This window comes from Brienomyrus brachyistius, chromosome 2, assembly GCF_023856365.1.
Source record: "Brienomyrus brachyistius isolate T26 chromosome 2, BBRACH_0.4, whole genome shotgun sequence".
Lineage (NCBI taxonomy): Eukaryota > Metazoa > Chordata > Actinopteri > Osteoglossiformes > Mormyridae > Brienomyrus > Brienomyrus brachyistius.
In genome coordinates this window covers 12459679-12472218 of record NC_064534.1, presented here as the reverse complement: position 1 = coordinate 12472218, position 12540 = coordinate 12459679, and the positions used below count along the sequence as shown (strand labels likewise).

At 43.9% G+C, this 12540-nt stretch overlaps 2 protein-coding genes across 4 annotated transcripts in view; both read left to right on the top strand.

Annotated features, from left to right (window-relative positions):
- Window positions 1-175: 175 nt before the first annotated feature.
- Window positions 176-7441, top strand: fxn (frataxin). Of its 2 annotated transcripts, XM_048992030.1 has the most exons (6): window positions 176-365; window positions 692-775; window positions 876-967; window positions 1281-1401; window positions 5671-5768; window positions 6835-7441. In XM_048992030.1, the coding sequence occupies exons 1-6, from the start codon at window positions 228-230 to the stop codon at window positions 6971-6973; spliced, it is 672 nt and encodes a 223-aa protein (XP_048847987.1). In that variant the 5' UTR covers window positions 176-227; the 3' UTR covers window positions 6974-7441. The 2 variants fall into 2 exon arrangements, with proteins under 2 accessions (XP_048847987.1, XP_048847997.1); XM_048992040.1 differs by lacking the exons at window positions 176-365; window positions 692-775; window positions 876-967; window positions 1281-1401 and adding an exon at window positions 4117-4204.
- A 2370-nt stretch (window positions 7442-9811) lies between these two features.
- Window positions 9812-12540, top strand: part of LOC125718170 (tight junction protein ZO-2-like) — a 66148-nt gene continuing 63419 nt past the window's right edge. The window contains exon 1 of one of the 2 annotated variants that reach the window (XM_048991840.1): window positions 9812-9945. The gene's annotated coding sequence lies outside the window, so the exon portion shown is untranslated. The remainder of the gene's footprint in view (window positions 9946-12540) is intronic. The other variant, XM_048991849.1, reaches the window with a different exon arrangement.

The following is a 12540-nucleotide window of genomic DNA, read 5'->3' as shown; positions in this document are numbered from 1 at the left end:
ATATATATATATCAGTGCATATCTGAAGGAAGCCCTAAGACAGCAAAATGAGTTACTACCAGCAATGACAGGACATGCAGTAAAACGTGCATTTTCACTAAAACGCGATAGATAAACTACACGACCGGCATTCCTGAGCTCGAGTTATATTCTCGCGAGATTTCAGGCAGAAGTAGGAAGCGCATGATCCCAGGCACGTACAATCGATAACGCGGATTAGATTTGTCATGTACAGACAGACGACCATGTCACGTTTGGCACTTAAACGCTTGGTGTTTTACCGGTTTCATCTAACTACGACAGTAAAGCAAGAACGGGGAGCTGCTAGAATACACTCCGAGGGGGGCAGATGCCCGTTACACCAGGTGGGTACTTAAGGAAAGCAGCATTATTAGACATAAATTAGCCCTCGGCGCTCTCAGTTGCTGCGAGGATACCGGGCAGCAATGTCACTGACAGTTAATCGTGTTTTAGACTGAAAGGAACGTGGACGCTTTAAAACACTTTACGGGGTTAAAGTGACCCACAATCTAACTATTTCACAGCAAATGGATATCATGTTAGTGCATTGTCAAATCCAGTTTTGACGGCCCATGGCATTACGTTAGAAACCGAGTATATAACTTAGGTATCCGTCCCTTCTAAGCACAGGTAGTAATGGATATTTTTCTTTCGTTTCATGTTGACTTAGCATGACAAGATATTGTCTCGGACTCGTGATAGAACCGCGTCTTCTCCTGTCCGTGACCAATGGACGCCCATCCGAACCGGCAGGGTATTCGCTCGCCGTTTTCCTGTGACCTGTATAGTCTTCAGAATTGTTCATTACATACAGTAAATGCGTTTAACCGTCAACTGTTCCTTCTGTTTTACAGTTATTAGATCCAGGACTACTGCTGAGGACGCAAAAAAGAAATGTTTACTTAACACGTGTTGCTTGTGCCGAAGAACAAAAGGCTCAGTCAGGGTAAGAACTGATTCTTCAAGTTCTAAAGAAATAGTAATAGTTAGAAATGTTTATTTAAATCTGAACCTTGTTTAGTGTGTGCACTTCATACAGATAATGAATAGTCATTTTAGCCCAATACAGTTATTAATTTTCTATTAGTATCTGTTTTTAATTAAGAATTGGTCTAATTAAACAGTTATAACCTTTGGAGTTTTCATGGCCAAAAAAAATCTTTTAAGTATTTTAAGATTTATTATTAGTTTAATAAAAGACTAAAAAGTTGATCAGCTAATTTGGCTGTTATAGCTAATAGTTGTCTCTAATCTTACAGTGAGGTATCTGAGGCACTGTATGAGAAATTAGCAGATGAAACTCTGGAGACACTGGCGGAATACTTTGAGGATCTCTCCGACGAGCCTTTCACCTCACCAGAGTATGACGTTGTCTTTTCTGTAAGTATGTTCATGCTATGTTCATATTATAATGCAGTGGTATGTGGCTCAGTAGGTTTGGACTGTGCAGTGTGAATTCCAGAGCCAGCAGACTGATGTCGGCCGCTGCTGGGCCCTTGAGTAAGGCCTTCAACCCCTAATTGTTCCAGGGCTTTAGACACTGGTTGACCCTGTGCTGTTACCTGTGTGTCTGACTTATTATGTATGTCTGTCTCGTGGAAAACAAGGTGGAATTGGCGAAATGACAATTTCCCCACAGGAATGAATGTTATTCTATTCTGTTCTTTTCCAAAATGAAGACAAGTGACATTGTTGCTGCCATTAATTTCGACTGCAGTCCTTAAAGTATCCACTAGGGGTAGATGTTGCATCTAGAATGATTTCAGTCAGGGGTAGTTTTTGCTGCACTACACACCGATGACCGCCCTTATGTGAAGTGAATAATGTTGTCTATCTCATGAAAATGGTCTGTGTTAATGTTTGAGATATATTAGATGGTGTGCTGACATTTGGTGCTTGTAATCGACATGTCGTATGCAGAAGAAACCAGCAGGGATGAAGATCTGAGTGACTTTAAGAAGGGCCAAGTCTTTATGGTCGGAAGACTGCGTCAGAGCATCTCCAAAATGGCGAGGCTTGTGGGGTGCTTATAGTCGTGGTGAGTACTTTCTGAGAGTGGTCTGAGGAGGGAAAGACCACAAACCACCGACAGGGTGTTGGGTGGCCAAGACTCATCGATGTAAGATGTGAATGAAGACAATCCCATGTGGTACAGACCAACAGAAGGGGTACTGTTGCACAGGTGATGGGTAACTTTGATGATGATCACAGGAGTGATGTGTCATGACACATTGCATGGAGCCCTGCTGTGTATTGGGCTACGTAGCCGTGGATCGGACTCATTAGTCCAGCACGTCACTCAGATATTCCACCCATACCCGGCCATCCACAGGAGGGAACAAAAAATAGAATGCAGTGGACCAGCTGAGCAATTCCATCTCTCTAAGGTCCAGTTCAGATGCTTGGGTGCCCATTGTAGGCGTCCTTGACAGTGGATAGGAGCCACCATGGGCTACTGTGCCCCATATGTATGCTTGATGCCCTGTCTGCCATGACACATTATTCCCATAGCCATCATCAGTTATCTGCCATTTGCAGTAGCCCTTCTGTTGGCCTTGCTGTTTCAGAGATGCTCTCACCCAGTCATCTGGCCATAATGATGTGGCCCTTGTCACAGTCACTCAGATGTTTGTTCCTGCCCATCTCTTCTGCATTCAACATGTCTACTAGGTAGACAAAATGTTACCTTACCATCTAATACATCCCAGACCTTGACACACACCGTTTTTACTAGATCGTAAACCTAATTCGCTTCACTTTGTGGTGGTCATAGTGTTTTGGCTCCTCGCACAGTTAAATGATATTGTGGATGGTTTTTCTTAAAGACAGTAGTTTTGAGAATTTTTACAGGTTACGTGTATTTATGTGTCTATGCATGTCAGTGTATCAGGGTTCTGTCCATATCCAGTGTAGGCCACAGTGTTAAGTAAGAAGTCCGAGGGTCATGTGCCTTTAAGGAGACTAGATGAAGTGGGTCGATTTGCTGCGGCCTGCTGTTTATGGTCAGCGAATTAAAATTCAGGAAGGAGGCTCCAAAGCCACGCTGAAAGATGAATAATCGCAACATTGCTCAGTACCGCGGTTTGAGATCTTGCTCCTGTAAGCCACACTGTGCTGAGGAGCCTCTGTTTGTCCCCATTTTGGGACTGATTTATGATCCAGTCCAACGAGCACAATTAGGGCCCGGCCGCAGTTGGCACGGCAGTCTGGAACCCTCCAATCTGTGAGTCGCAACACTTCCTCGCACTATTCTGACCTATAAACTAAATTGTAATTTTTCAAGATGGCCTCACAGAGGAGTCGTTTGACAGTTGCTTGCATTCGGGTTTAAAAACGTTGAAAATTGCTTAAGTAGGAAGGCCTGCCGGGACCTCGAGTCCCTCAACATTACTTTTTAGGTTGAATTTTTATCCAAAAAAAAAAATTTTAAGCAAATATTTCCCGAATGATATCCCACTTCTTATAAATAACTTATGACTGTATTACTGCGATGGACAAAAATACGTACATTGTCTCTTGTAAAGAGAGCATTGCTTCAGAGGAGCAGGTCAGCACTCATAAAGGAGGAAAGCGTGACTTTAAACACAGGCCTGCGCCGCGGATGAGGCCTGCAGTTGCTGGGCCATGCGAAGGACAAGGTCAGCCAGGCGTTAAGGTCGAGGGTGAGCGGCAGCGCTGTCTGAGCTGAACACACTGCCTGACGGCTGTCGTGTCTCTCGCAGCAGAGAGAAAAAATCCGGAGCGGCTTCCTAGTTAGCAGGCAGGATCCGTGAAGCATGAACTGCAAAGGCACGGTACATGAACACAGACGGAGGTGGGGGCACTTTGCTTTTTAAACTAACTGGCTGTGAGGAAGGAAGGATCTGTAAATGTTTGACTTCGCTGGATGCCCCCCCCCCCCCCCCCCCCTTTGGGGAAGCCGGGGGGGAGGGGGATGGGTGGTGGGGGGAGGGACCGACTGGAGTGCTGGCTCATCCATTGCACTGTTCCCTCTGACCTCTGCTTCATCCACAAGTCAGATTAGCGTCAGACAGCTGGCAGTCGGTTTCCCTGAGGGAGGAGGAGGAGGGGGTCCATCCAGGGGGTGGGGGGGGGGGTGTGTGCAAATGAAGGCTGATGCTGCGGGATGTGCCAAAGCACCGAGGATGCTCGAGCGCAGATTTCCTCTGGGATAAATGCCCCGGTAAGATCTATAACGCTCTCTGCCGATGTGTCTGTCTCTGAGCGGCCGGCACGATGGTGATTAATGCCAGCGTGACTTTTTAAATCACTCTGCAGGACTGGCGCTGACCCGTCGGTGCTAACGGATTGGGGAATGTTGCCTGCCTGGCTGTGAGGCCGGCTCCCCCCCCCCCCCCAAGACTGCTAATGCCAAAATCAACATCTCCGATTTCTGTGGCTGAGAGAACCTTTTTCTGAGAATTTCTAGCCAGGCAGGCAAAATTAAATGATTAAAATGTAAGGGCCCACCGTTACAGGTCTCTGACCTCCCCTGTAGAGCTAGATCTTATTATTTATTTTTATTTTATGGCTCAGTAGATTATTTCAGGCTCCAGATTTTTTTGCATTTCTATTTTTAGTTTTAACAGCATCTAGTGGAAGACCTCGCCCCAGAATGGTTCAAAAACAGCTGCAGCTGTAGCTGCAGGCAGAATTAAAGGAAATAAAAGAAAATCAACTATGATTTCTCACTTGGGGTCTGAACCCCCAACCCCTGGACCGAGTGTCTTTTTAAATCTGCTTTATTTAGTTACTTCATTGGTTAAATTAATAGTAATTTAAGATTGGTATATCTGTTAACAGTAAAGCAGTTAGGAGGTCACCTTACTAGCTGTAAATGAAAATATCGAGTCACGATGCCTCAGTAAGGTAGGTTACTGTAAGTACAGTATTAAAATAATTTATTGTGAAAGTTAATTCAAATAGATTCAGAAGCCTTAGCCAGGACTGCATATTAAAATTCCATTTCTGAGGAAAGGCTTTTCAATGAAACTTTTTGTCTTACTTTCACAGGTAGTGGATAAAGGAAAACTTGGGGTACAAGTTTCATACTGTGTGTGTCAAGCCGGTGGCCACTGCAGACCTGGGGTTAGCACGTTAGCGGCGTGTGTGTGCTGTGTGCTGTAGGCTGAGCTAGCATGACTGTTTGCTCGTGTATGGAAGGTGTTTCGCTGGATAAAGGCAGGAGGGGTCTCTGCCATGCCCTCCAAGCAGGGACGTGTGGTAGCACGGTGACAGCGTTACTCTGTAGGGCCTCTGGCTGCTCGCGGGGTTCTCTCTCGATGGCGGTGCATTTTCCTGCCATATTTCATTCGCTCAGCTGTTGACTCCAGTCTGCTGCTATGGGAGGAAGTCTGCAAGCGGGGAGAGAGGGCGCAGGAGAAGGAAAGAGACTCATCATTACTCATCTTGTGGACTCGGATGTATTCGAGCTGAAAGGCAGCGGGTTTGAGAACAATAAGGTCTGGGACAGCTGGCTGTTCTGTTTGTGGTCCTGTGTCTGACCGTGAGCTGATGGCATAGATGATAAAAAAGCATTTGAGGCCCTACAGTAGCTGTTGCCTGCCTTCTAATCGTGTTTAGCGCTCTCTTGCCACCTAGTCAGGCGCTATGGGGGGTGATGAGACCCATTTTGCTTTCTTCTGACAGAGTGGGGTGCTGACAGTGAAGGTGGGCCAAGACCATGGCACGTACGTCATCAACAAGCAGACGCCCAACAGACAGATCTGGCTCTCATCTCCAACGAGGTACGGAGTCTCTCGGCAAGGCCGTCATAGAGTAAACACAACGCTGGATCTTAAAAGCACTGTCTGCCACCACCCTTCACTTACAGCAACCTTAAACATATATTGCAGGGGTGCCCAATACGTCGATCGCGATCTACTGGTCGATCGCAAAGGTAGTGTGGGTTGATCGCATGGCATAAAAAAAATAGAGGATGGATGATGTCATATTTCGGATGGATGATAGGCTGTTTGTCACTTGATTAATGTACAGGGCAGCCAGTCTGACATCTGATCTGTTTTTGACACACGGGTCACCACGTTAAGTCAAAACTCTAGCAAAGTACCGAGTCGCCTAGTTGGCCTCCAGTTCATTTCTACTAAACTTAAAGGGTATAAAAATGAATGGGGGAGCTGAACCAAGTAGGAAGCCAAAAACCTACCACTTCCATACGGAATGGGACGAATTTTTTTTCACAATGTCATATTCGAAGTGCTTTTGTCAGTCTGCTATTGCTATTCCGAAGAAGGGAAAGGGAGCAGCATTTTCGGACTGTTCATAAAAACTACGACATTAACTTCCCTCTGAAAAGCGAGCTGAAAAAGAGGAAGGTGAAGGAACTAAAGTCCCGGAGTTGTACTATGCAATATGGGTTCCTGCAGTTACGCAAGGTACACTAACATATATTGTAGATTAAATTCAATTCAAAAATACTTTATCGCAAAGGGAAATGAATAATAATAATGAATACTGTATTTATAAATAAATATATGGTTTGCATTTTTATAGTAGGTAGATCATTTTGACTTGGTCATTTATAAGTAGCTTTGCAAGCTGAAGACGTGTGGGCGCCCCTGGTATATTGTATTAGCTTTATAGCACATTAATGCTTCGTGTGATTGTCTGTCAGGGCAGGACCAGAATATTACTACTATAATCCAACCTGCATGTGTGTGTCACTGAATACTGAAGAATTTGTTTGCTGGCCTTGTTCGACCTCTATGTCGAGCCCAGGGGCAGGTCCCCACACTGCCTCTGAGCATCCCAGCGGCTTTCCGCTCACCTCTGCTCTTCCGTCCTCTCCTCCAGCGGTCCAAAGCGCTATGACTGGAATGGCACACACTGGGTTTATTCCCACGACGGCGTCTGCCTGCAGAACCTGCTCTCCAAGGAATTCTCAGCCATTTTCAAGCGCGACATGGACCTGTCACATTTGATTCATCCCTGAACCTGGCTGTATGGATGAACTGCTTCTGTTTGTTTATACGTTTCCCAAACCTAGAAATGTTTGCATTGTAGCCCTAATGCAATCAAGATGAGGCCAACAGTCATAGTGCTCCAGTCTATAAGATCCGGTTTGCCCTTCCATATAGTGAAACAGTTCATGTAAATATGCAGGCCTCTTCATGTGTGGTGTCATTTAATAATCCTACTTTTTTTTTGCTCAATAACTGCCCATGATTTTATGGATTTGTGACTTGTTTTTGAAAATATCCATCAGATTACTGTAAAACCTGTCTGTACAGTTACAGCCCTGTGGAATTCTTGTTTTTTTCCCCCAGGATATACTCAGTCCATTTTCACCAGATAAAAAAAGGATTATGAGACACAGATGGACAAAAGACCCATTGTTTTAAGCTCATGTCAGTTGGATTTTCTGGCTTTTTACCTTTAATAAAATGTTGGTTTGTGGGTTCTTCTGAGTTCTCAAATATCCTTTTATTGGTAACTCCACTATATATTTGCGTGTGTGTGTATGTGTGTATGTATAATATAGTGCACAGTGTAATTTGATACTCAGATACCGCTTACACCCCACATTCTCTCACAATGATACTAGGTACCAGTTCTGTCCTGTATCAAATTCAAAATCTTGCTTCTCACCTTCAAAGCACTACATGGCCTTGTGCCCCCTTACCTCTGAATTCCTGACCCCTTACTCTCCCACCCTCCCTCTCCCATTATCTAGAAGTATTCTACTCCTCCCCCCTCGCACCAGGTTTCTCACTATGGATGGTTGGTGCTTCAGTGCTATTGACCCATAAACTCTGGAATTCTCTTCCTCGGTCTCTCCATGACTTTAGGACTTTCCTGTCTGACGACCATTTCTCTGCCTTTACTGAGTAGATGTTTATAAGGAAGAAGTAAAAAAGAGATAAACTGACCTTGGGTTTGTGAGAGCCACTATATAAATGTAATCTGTTATTGCAATTTCCATTATGAAAGGAAAGATGTTTGATTCTGTTCATAGGTCTGTTGCAGTTCCAGCACAAAGGGTTATGGTTTTGGAGCCAATCAGGGTTCAAATCAAATTAAAATGCCAGAGAGGACTGATCTTCTATGTTGAAGGGCAGGTTCCACGAGACAAGGGACATCTCAACCTCATGTCTCGACGAGAGTTGTAATGTTACTCTTGATCTTCCCATATACAGTGTAGCCAAAAATTTTGTACACTGTGGGGGGAAAAAAAGGTCAAAATTGGAAATGATATTGAGAATATCAAAGAACAAACTTTAAAATGGTACAATTATATGTGTGTTGTGTAAAGGAACAATAAAAACTTATTCAAAACACATTCTGGAATTGTTTTCAAAATATGTAATTTCATCATCAACCATTGACCCTTCACAGTGTACAAATAATTTTTGGCTACACTGTTAGGTCACTTGCCCTGAAGTGATTACAGCATGGGTCTTTTACGTAACGCTGTTGTCAAAAGAATGAATGTTCCTTGTACTTCATCTTGATTTCTGCCCAAACAAAGAGTTCATGTGCCTGTGAATAAGATTCTTTTCATCAGAAGACTCATAACCAACCCAGCAGGGGGCGATCAGTGCTGTAGGTGTTATAGGGAGCGGCCTAGGGCGACAGTTTCTGAGGGGGCGCTGATCTGCCAGCCAATTTCACTTCACCTCAGACAGAGGATGCTGGTGGTGATGCTCGCCTAAGGCATTATATTGGCTGGGACCAGTACTGCAAGCCAGTACTCTAATTTCCAAGACCACCATATACAGGGGTGGATTACCTCAACCAGCACAGACACTCAGATGTTGCTGATTTTACTAATCGTTCCATTTTTCCCAAAGTGGAATTGGACTCTCTTGCTTGCCAGGACTCTAGGGTATAGGCTATAGCCTAGGACAGACTGTGCACCAGTCCATGCCTGACTGTTGGTCTATTATGTCATAAAATCATATGTGAAAATAAAACATGGAAGTATCGTACAACCTTATATGTTTTACCCCTTGGAATATGGCCCTATATCTCAGAAGGTCTGCGAGGCAACTGGTAAGTAATCTTACCCATCTCTAACAAGTGAAAATAGACTAAATTCACGAGACGCTGTTACTTATATAGCTTGAAGACGTGCTTGCTTTTTCAAATTCCTCTCCAGGTTCTATCATGGGACTGGTGTGAACAAATAAAGCTAGTCAAATAAATAAATAAATACATAAATAAATACATTTTGCTAAGTGACATTTTTTAAAGATCCCTGTTATATGTTATGTTATATTCATCTATACGTAAAAAGTTTATTTAACAAGTATTGATCGAATGGTTAGTGAAAGCAGACGCCACCCGACACGGAGTGTCACAGTGATACCCGCGGCTCAGACGCGCTGACGTGGCGCCCGCTGTGGGCGTGGCCTTGCGGATGCAGCTGAGCCACCAGGGGCGATTTTTGTTTACAGGTAGTTCGGAAAAAAATCATTAACATTCACGAAGAAGCACTACCTAATTGGCCGGTGAACGTACTCCCTTCGACATGTTTTTTGCTGCCAAAAGTTTGGCTAATGGTGATAAGGTAAATTATGTAGAGTAGCGTTACTTCATTAACTAACTGGTGTCATGTACATATTGTGTCCTTAAATGGACACTTGTATGAATGTAGTAATACCTAAACATTTATACTGTGTGCCTAACCCTATTACGAGTTCTGTCTAAGGCACTCACTGGTCAATCAGCTCGTGCTTCCGTCATGAATATTAATGAGTTTCCCCGAACCACCCAGTAAAATGAATTCGCAGCTCGTGGGTCACCTGCGGCCGCAAGGCCACGCCCCTTTACCTGTCCGTGGCTCACTCTCACCTGGATCGGGTGTCAGTACCATCCCGGAAGCCGTCTTCCGACTGTCTGCTTCGCCTGAGGTGTTTTCCGGATTTCATGCTTTGCGGTTCGACTTTGCTGTAAACTCCCGAGGTAAGGTAACGTAAAACGCCACCTTTTAGCTTAACGGTGTACTGGACGGTCGAGAGATTCGACTTAACCGGCATTATTGAAGTTTAAGTCTAAAGTTGCCAATTTTAGAGGCTTGTAATGGGGAATTTTTATACTTCACAGTATGCGTAGTAAAGGTATTTTCATGTGTTGCTACATCTGGTCGTATCGGGTGTGGGGCAAGCTAGACCGTTCCACTTGATAGGTATTTAATCGTCATTTTTTTCCATGTAGATCATTCGTTAGAATAAGTAGAATCGCTTCTTGTTCCGTTGTTTTTGCTATTGGGTACGTTTATTATATTTATATACTTGCGTGAATTGTATACTTCAAAAACAGCCTGGGAACCGGTGGGCGCTTATATATACTCTCTTGAACGTTGTGTTTATGTTGTATGGACGTTTCTTTCTTAACCTGCTTTAACCTGCTCGATTCATAAATTTAAACAGAAACTAAATGCACCTCTGCGACCGATTAGGACTTTTTTTCGTTTTCTGGCTCTTCTGCCGGATTCTGTAACATTTTTCCTCTCTAATGTTTGTCTGAATTATAATTCTTGCAATGTTTCTTATAATACATTTTGTGTAGAACCTGATTATGAATTCATTGCTGAAAGTACTGTATTGCTGCAAGTGAAACCTCTCAGAAAGAAATTCTCTTGAGGACACTGGGGGAAAAAATGCACCTGAATAGCAGAAATATTCATGTCACGGAAATGGTTTAACTTTATAATGTATGCATACCTGGAGTTTTATCTGTCACAAAAGACAAGGACGAATGTTAGCAGTAACCTGGGTGAATGTACTGCGTCAATGCCAGCCAGCCAGCTATCCACACTGTGTGTGTGTGTGTGTGTGTGACTGTGTGGTCTTACTTCTTTCTCTGGACTAATTATCATTCTAAAAAAAACTTGCATTGGAATAAAAGTCATCTGGATCCCAGACGCCAACCCATCAGCCAACCAGCCAGACCTTGCTAAATTTTCCCACAGTTGCTTGAGAAATAATCTGCACAGAGTCGTTTCTTTCTCTCAGCGCCATCCAAGAAATAAAGGGCACGTTTTATTGTGGGCCGGCGTCCAGCGCGATAGGCCTGTCAGAGGCTGACACTGATGAAGCGCAGAGGACAGGGTCTCTGTTGATACTGCTTGTTGTGTGAAAGGGGTGATATTATCTATTTTTGGAGGGAAATGTCCTGCATGGGGGAAAAATACAGTCAGAAAGTAGAAATAAGGGGTAGGCAGTGCAGTGGCAGGCGGTTTGTGTCGAATTATTTAGTGGAGCTCGACAGTCCCTTCTTCAATGTCCACAGCTAGCGGGTACACAGACAATCATGGTGATGTCACTGAAGTCCCAGGGAAGTTTTGCGGTTTTCCTCGGCCTTGCAGTCGTGAGACTTTTTTTTTTTTTTTTTTGCTATGAAACATTTGCTCTGAAAGAAAGGTATGCAATAAAGTTGCTGATGAAGGAGAGAAATCTCCTAGTTGCTGGATATCACAGCAGTTTGTCTCAATATTCCACACCCCCGCGCCACTGTGAAAGTCTCTCTGGGACATGCTGGGATGAGGCTTCCCACTCCCGGAAAATCATGCCCTAGCTTCGAAAAGGAACCGAAAATAATTGGTATCACAGTCGAGACAGTGTAATATTTAGAGCTCACACCTACAGTAAAGGCATATTTTAAATTGTGTGAGTTTATAATAATTAAGAATATTCCTACAACCCATTTTGAATGTGTGAAGTTCGCCTGGGAACCAGCATGTTTATGATTTCTATCTGCTCATCTGGCCATGCATCCATTCACACATAACTGCGTATCTAGAACATGATTGTGATGAGTTTGGATTCTATTCAGAATTGGGCATAGCTACATAGCTGGAGGAAGCGCAGACAAACATGGGGAGAGCATGCAAACCCCACATACACAGCTGGGGCTGAGATTTAAGCTGGCAGCCCTGGAGGCGTGAGGCTACAGGGCTGCCTGCTGAGACACTATGACTCCCTGCTAACGGTGTATTGCAGGTCTAATTTAAACACACACACACACACGCACACGCACACATACATATGCTGTTAGCCAGATTCTCAGGGTAGCATCTGGGCACAGACAGTCTGGATATTTATTATATAAAATTAAATCTATTAATCGGGCTTGTCACTATTAGCTTTTTAGCAAACAGGTTTCTTTTGTCCTCTCTTGCAGAATCCCTAAAGCAGTGATTAAAGGGCAGTTCCCATCAAATTTGCTGTTAGCCATGTTCGCGGTTTCATTTTTATAAGTAATAAAAATGAGCGTTCTGTGCTCCACTTCCCTGGCTGTGGCTAGCAGTCGGCAGTTTCGCATCATTTTCTGTGAATGTTGTGCGAACATCCTGTACCTTGTGGTCAAGGGCATAACATTGGGGAGGGGGGGGGGGTCTCCACCCATTTAAGGGGGTCCAGAGGGCTGTATTAGTTGCTTGTGATTATTGGGAGGTGACGTCAGTTTGCAGTGCAATATAAAAACCACTTTTTGACAGGTGCTTATTGTATGAACACTTGAGACATCTGTTGCTTTGTCTGTTGTTTTTGTAGTTTT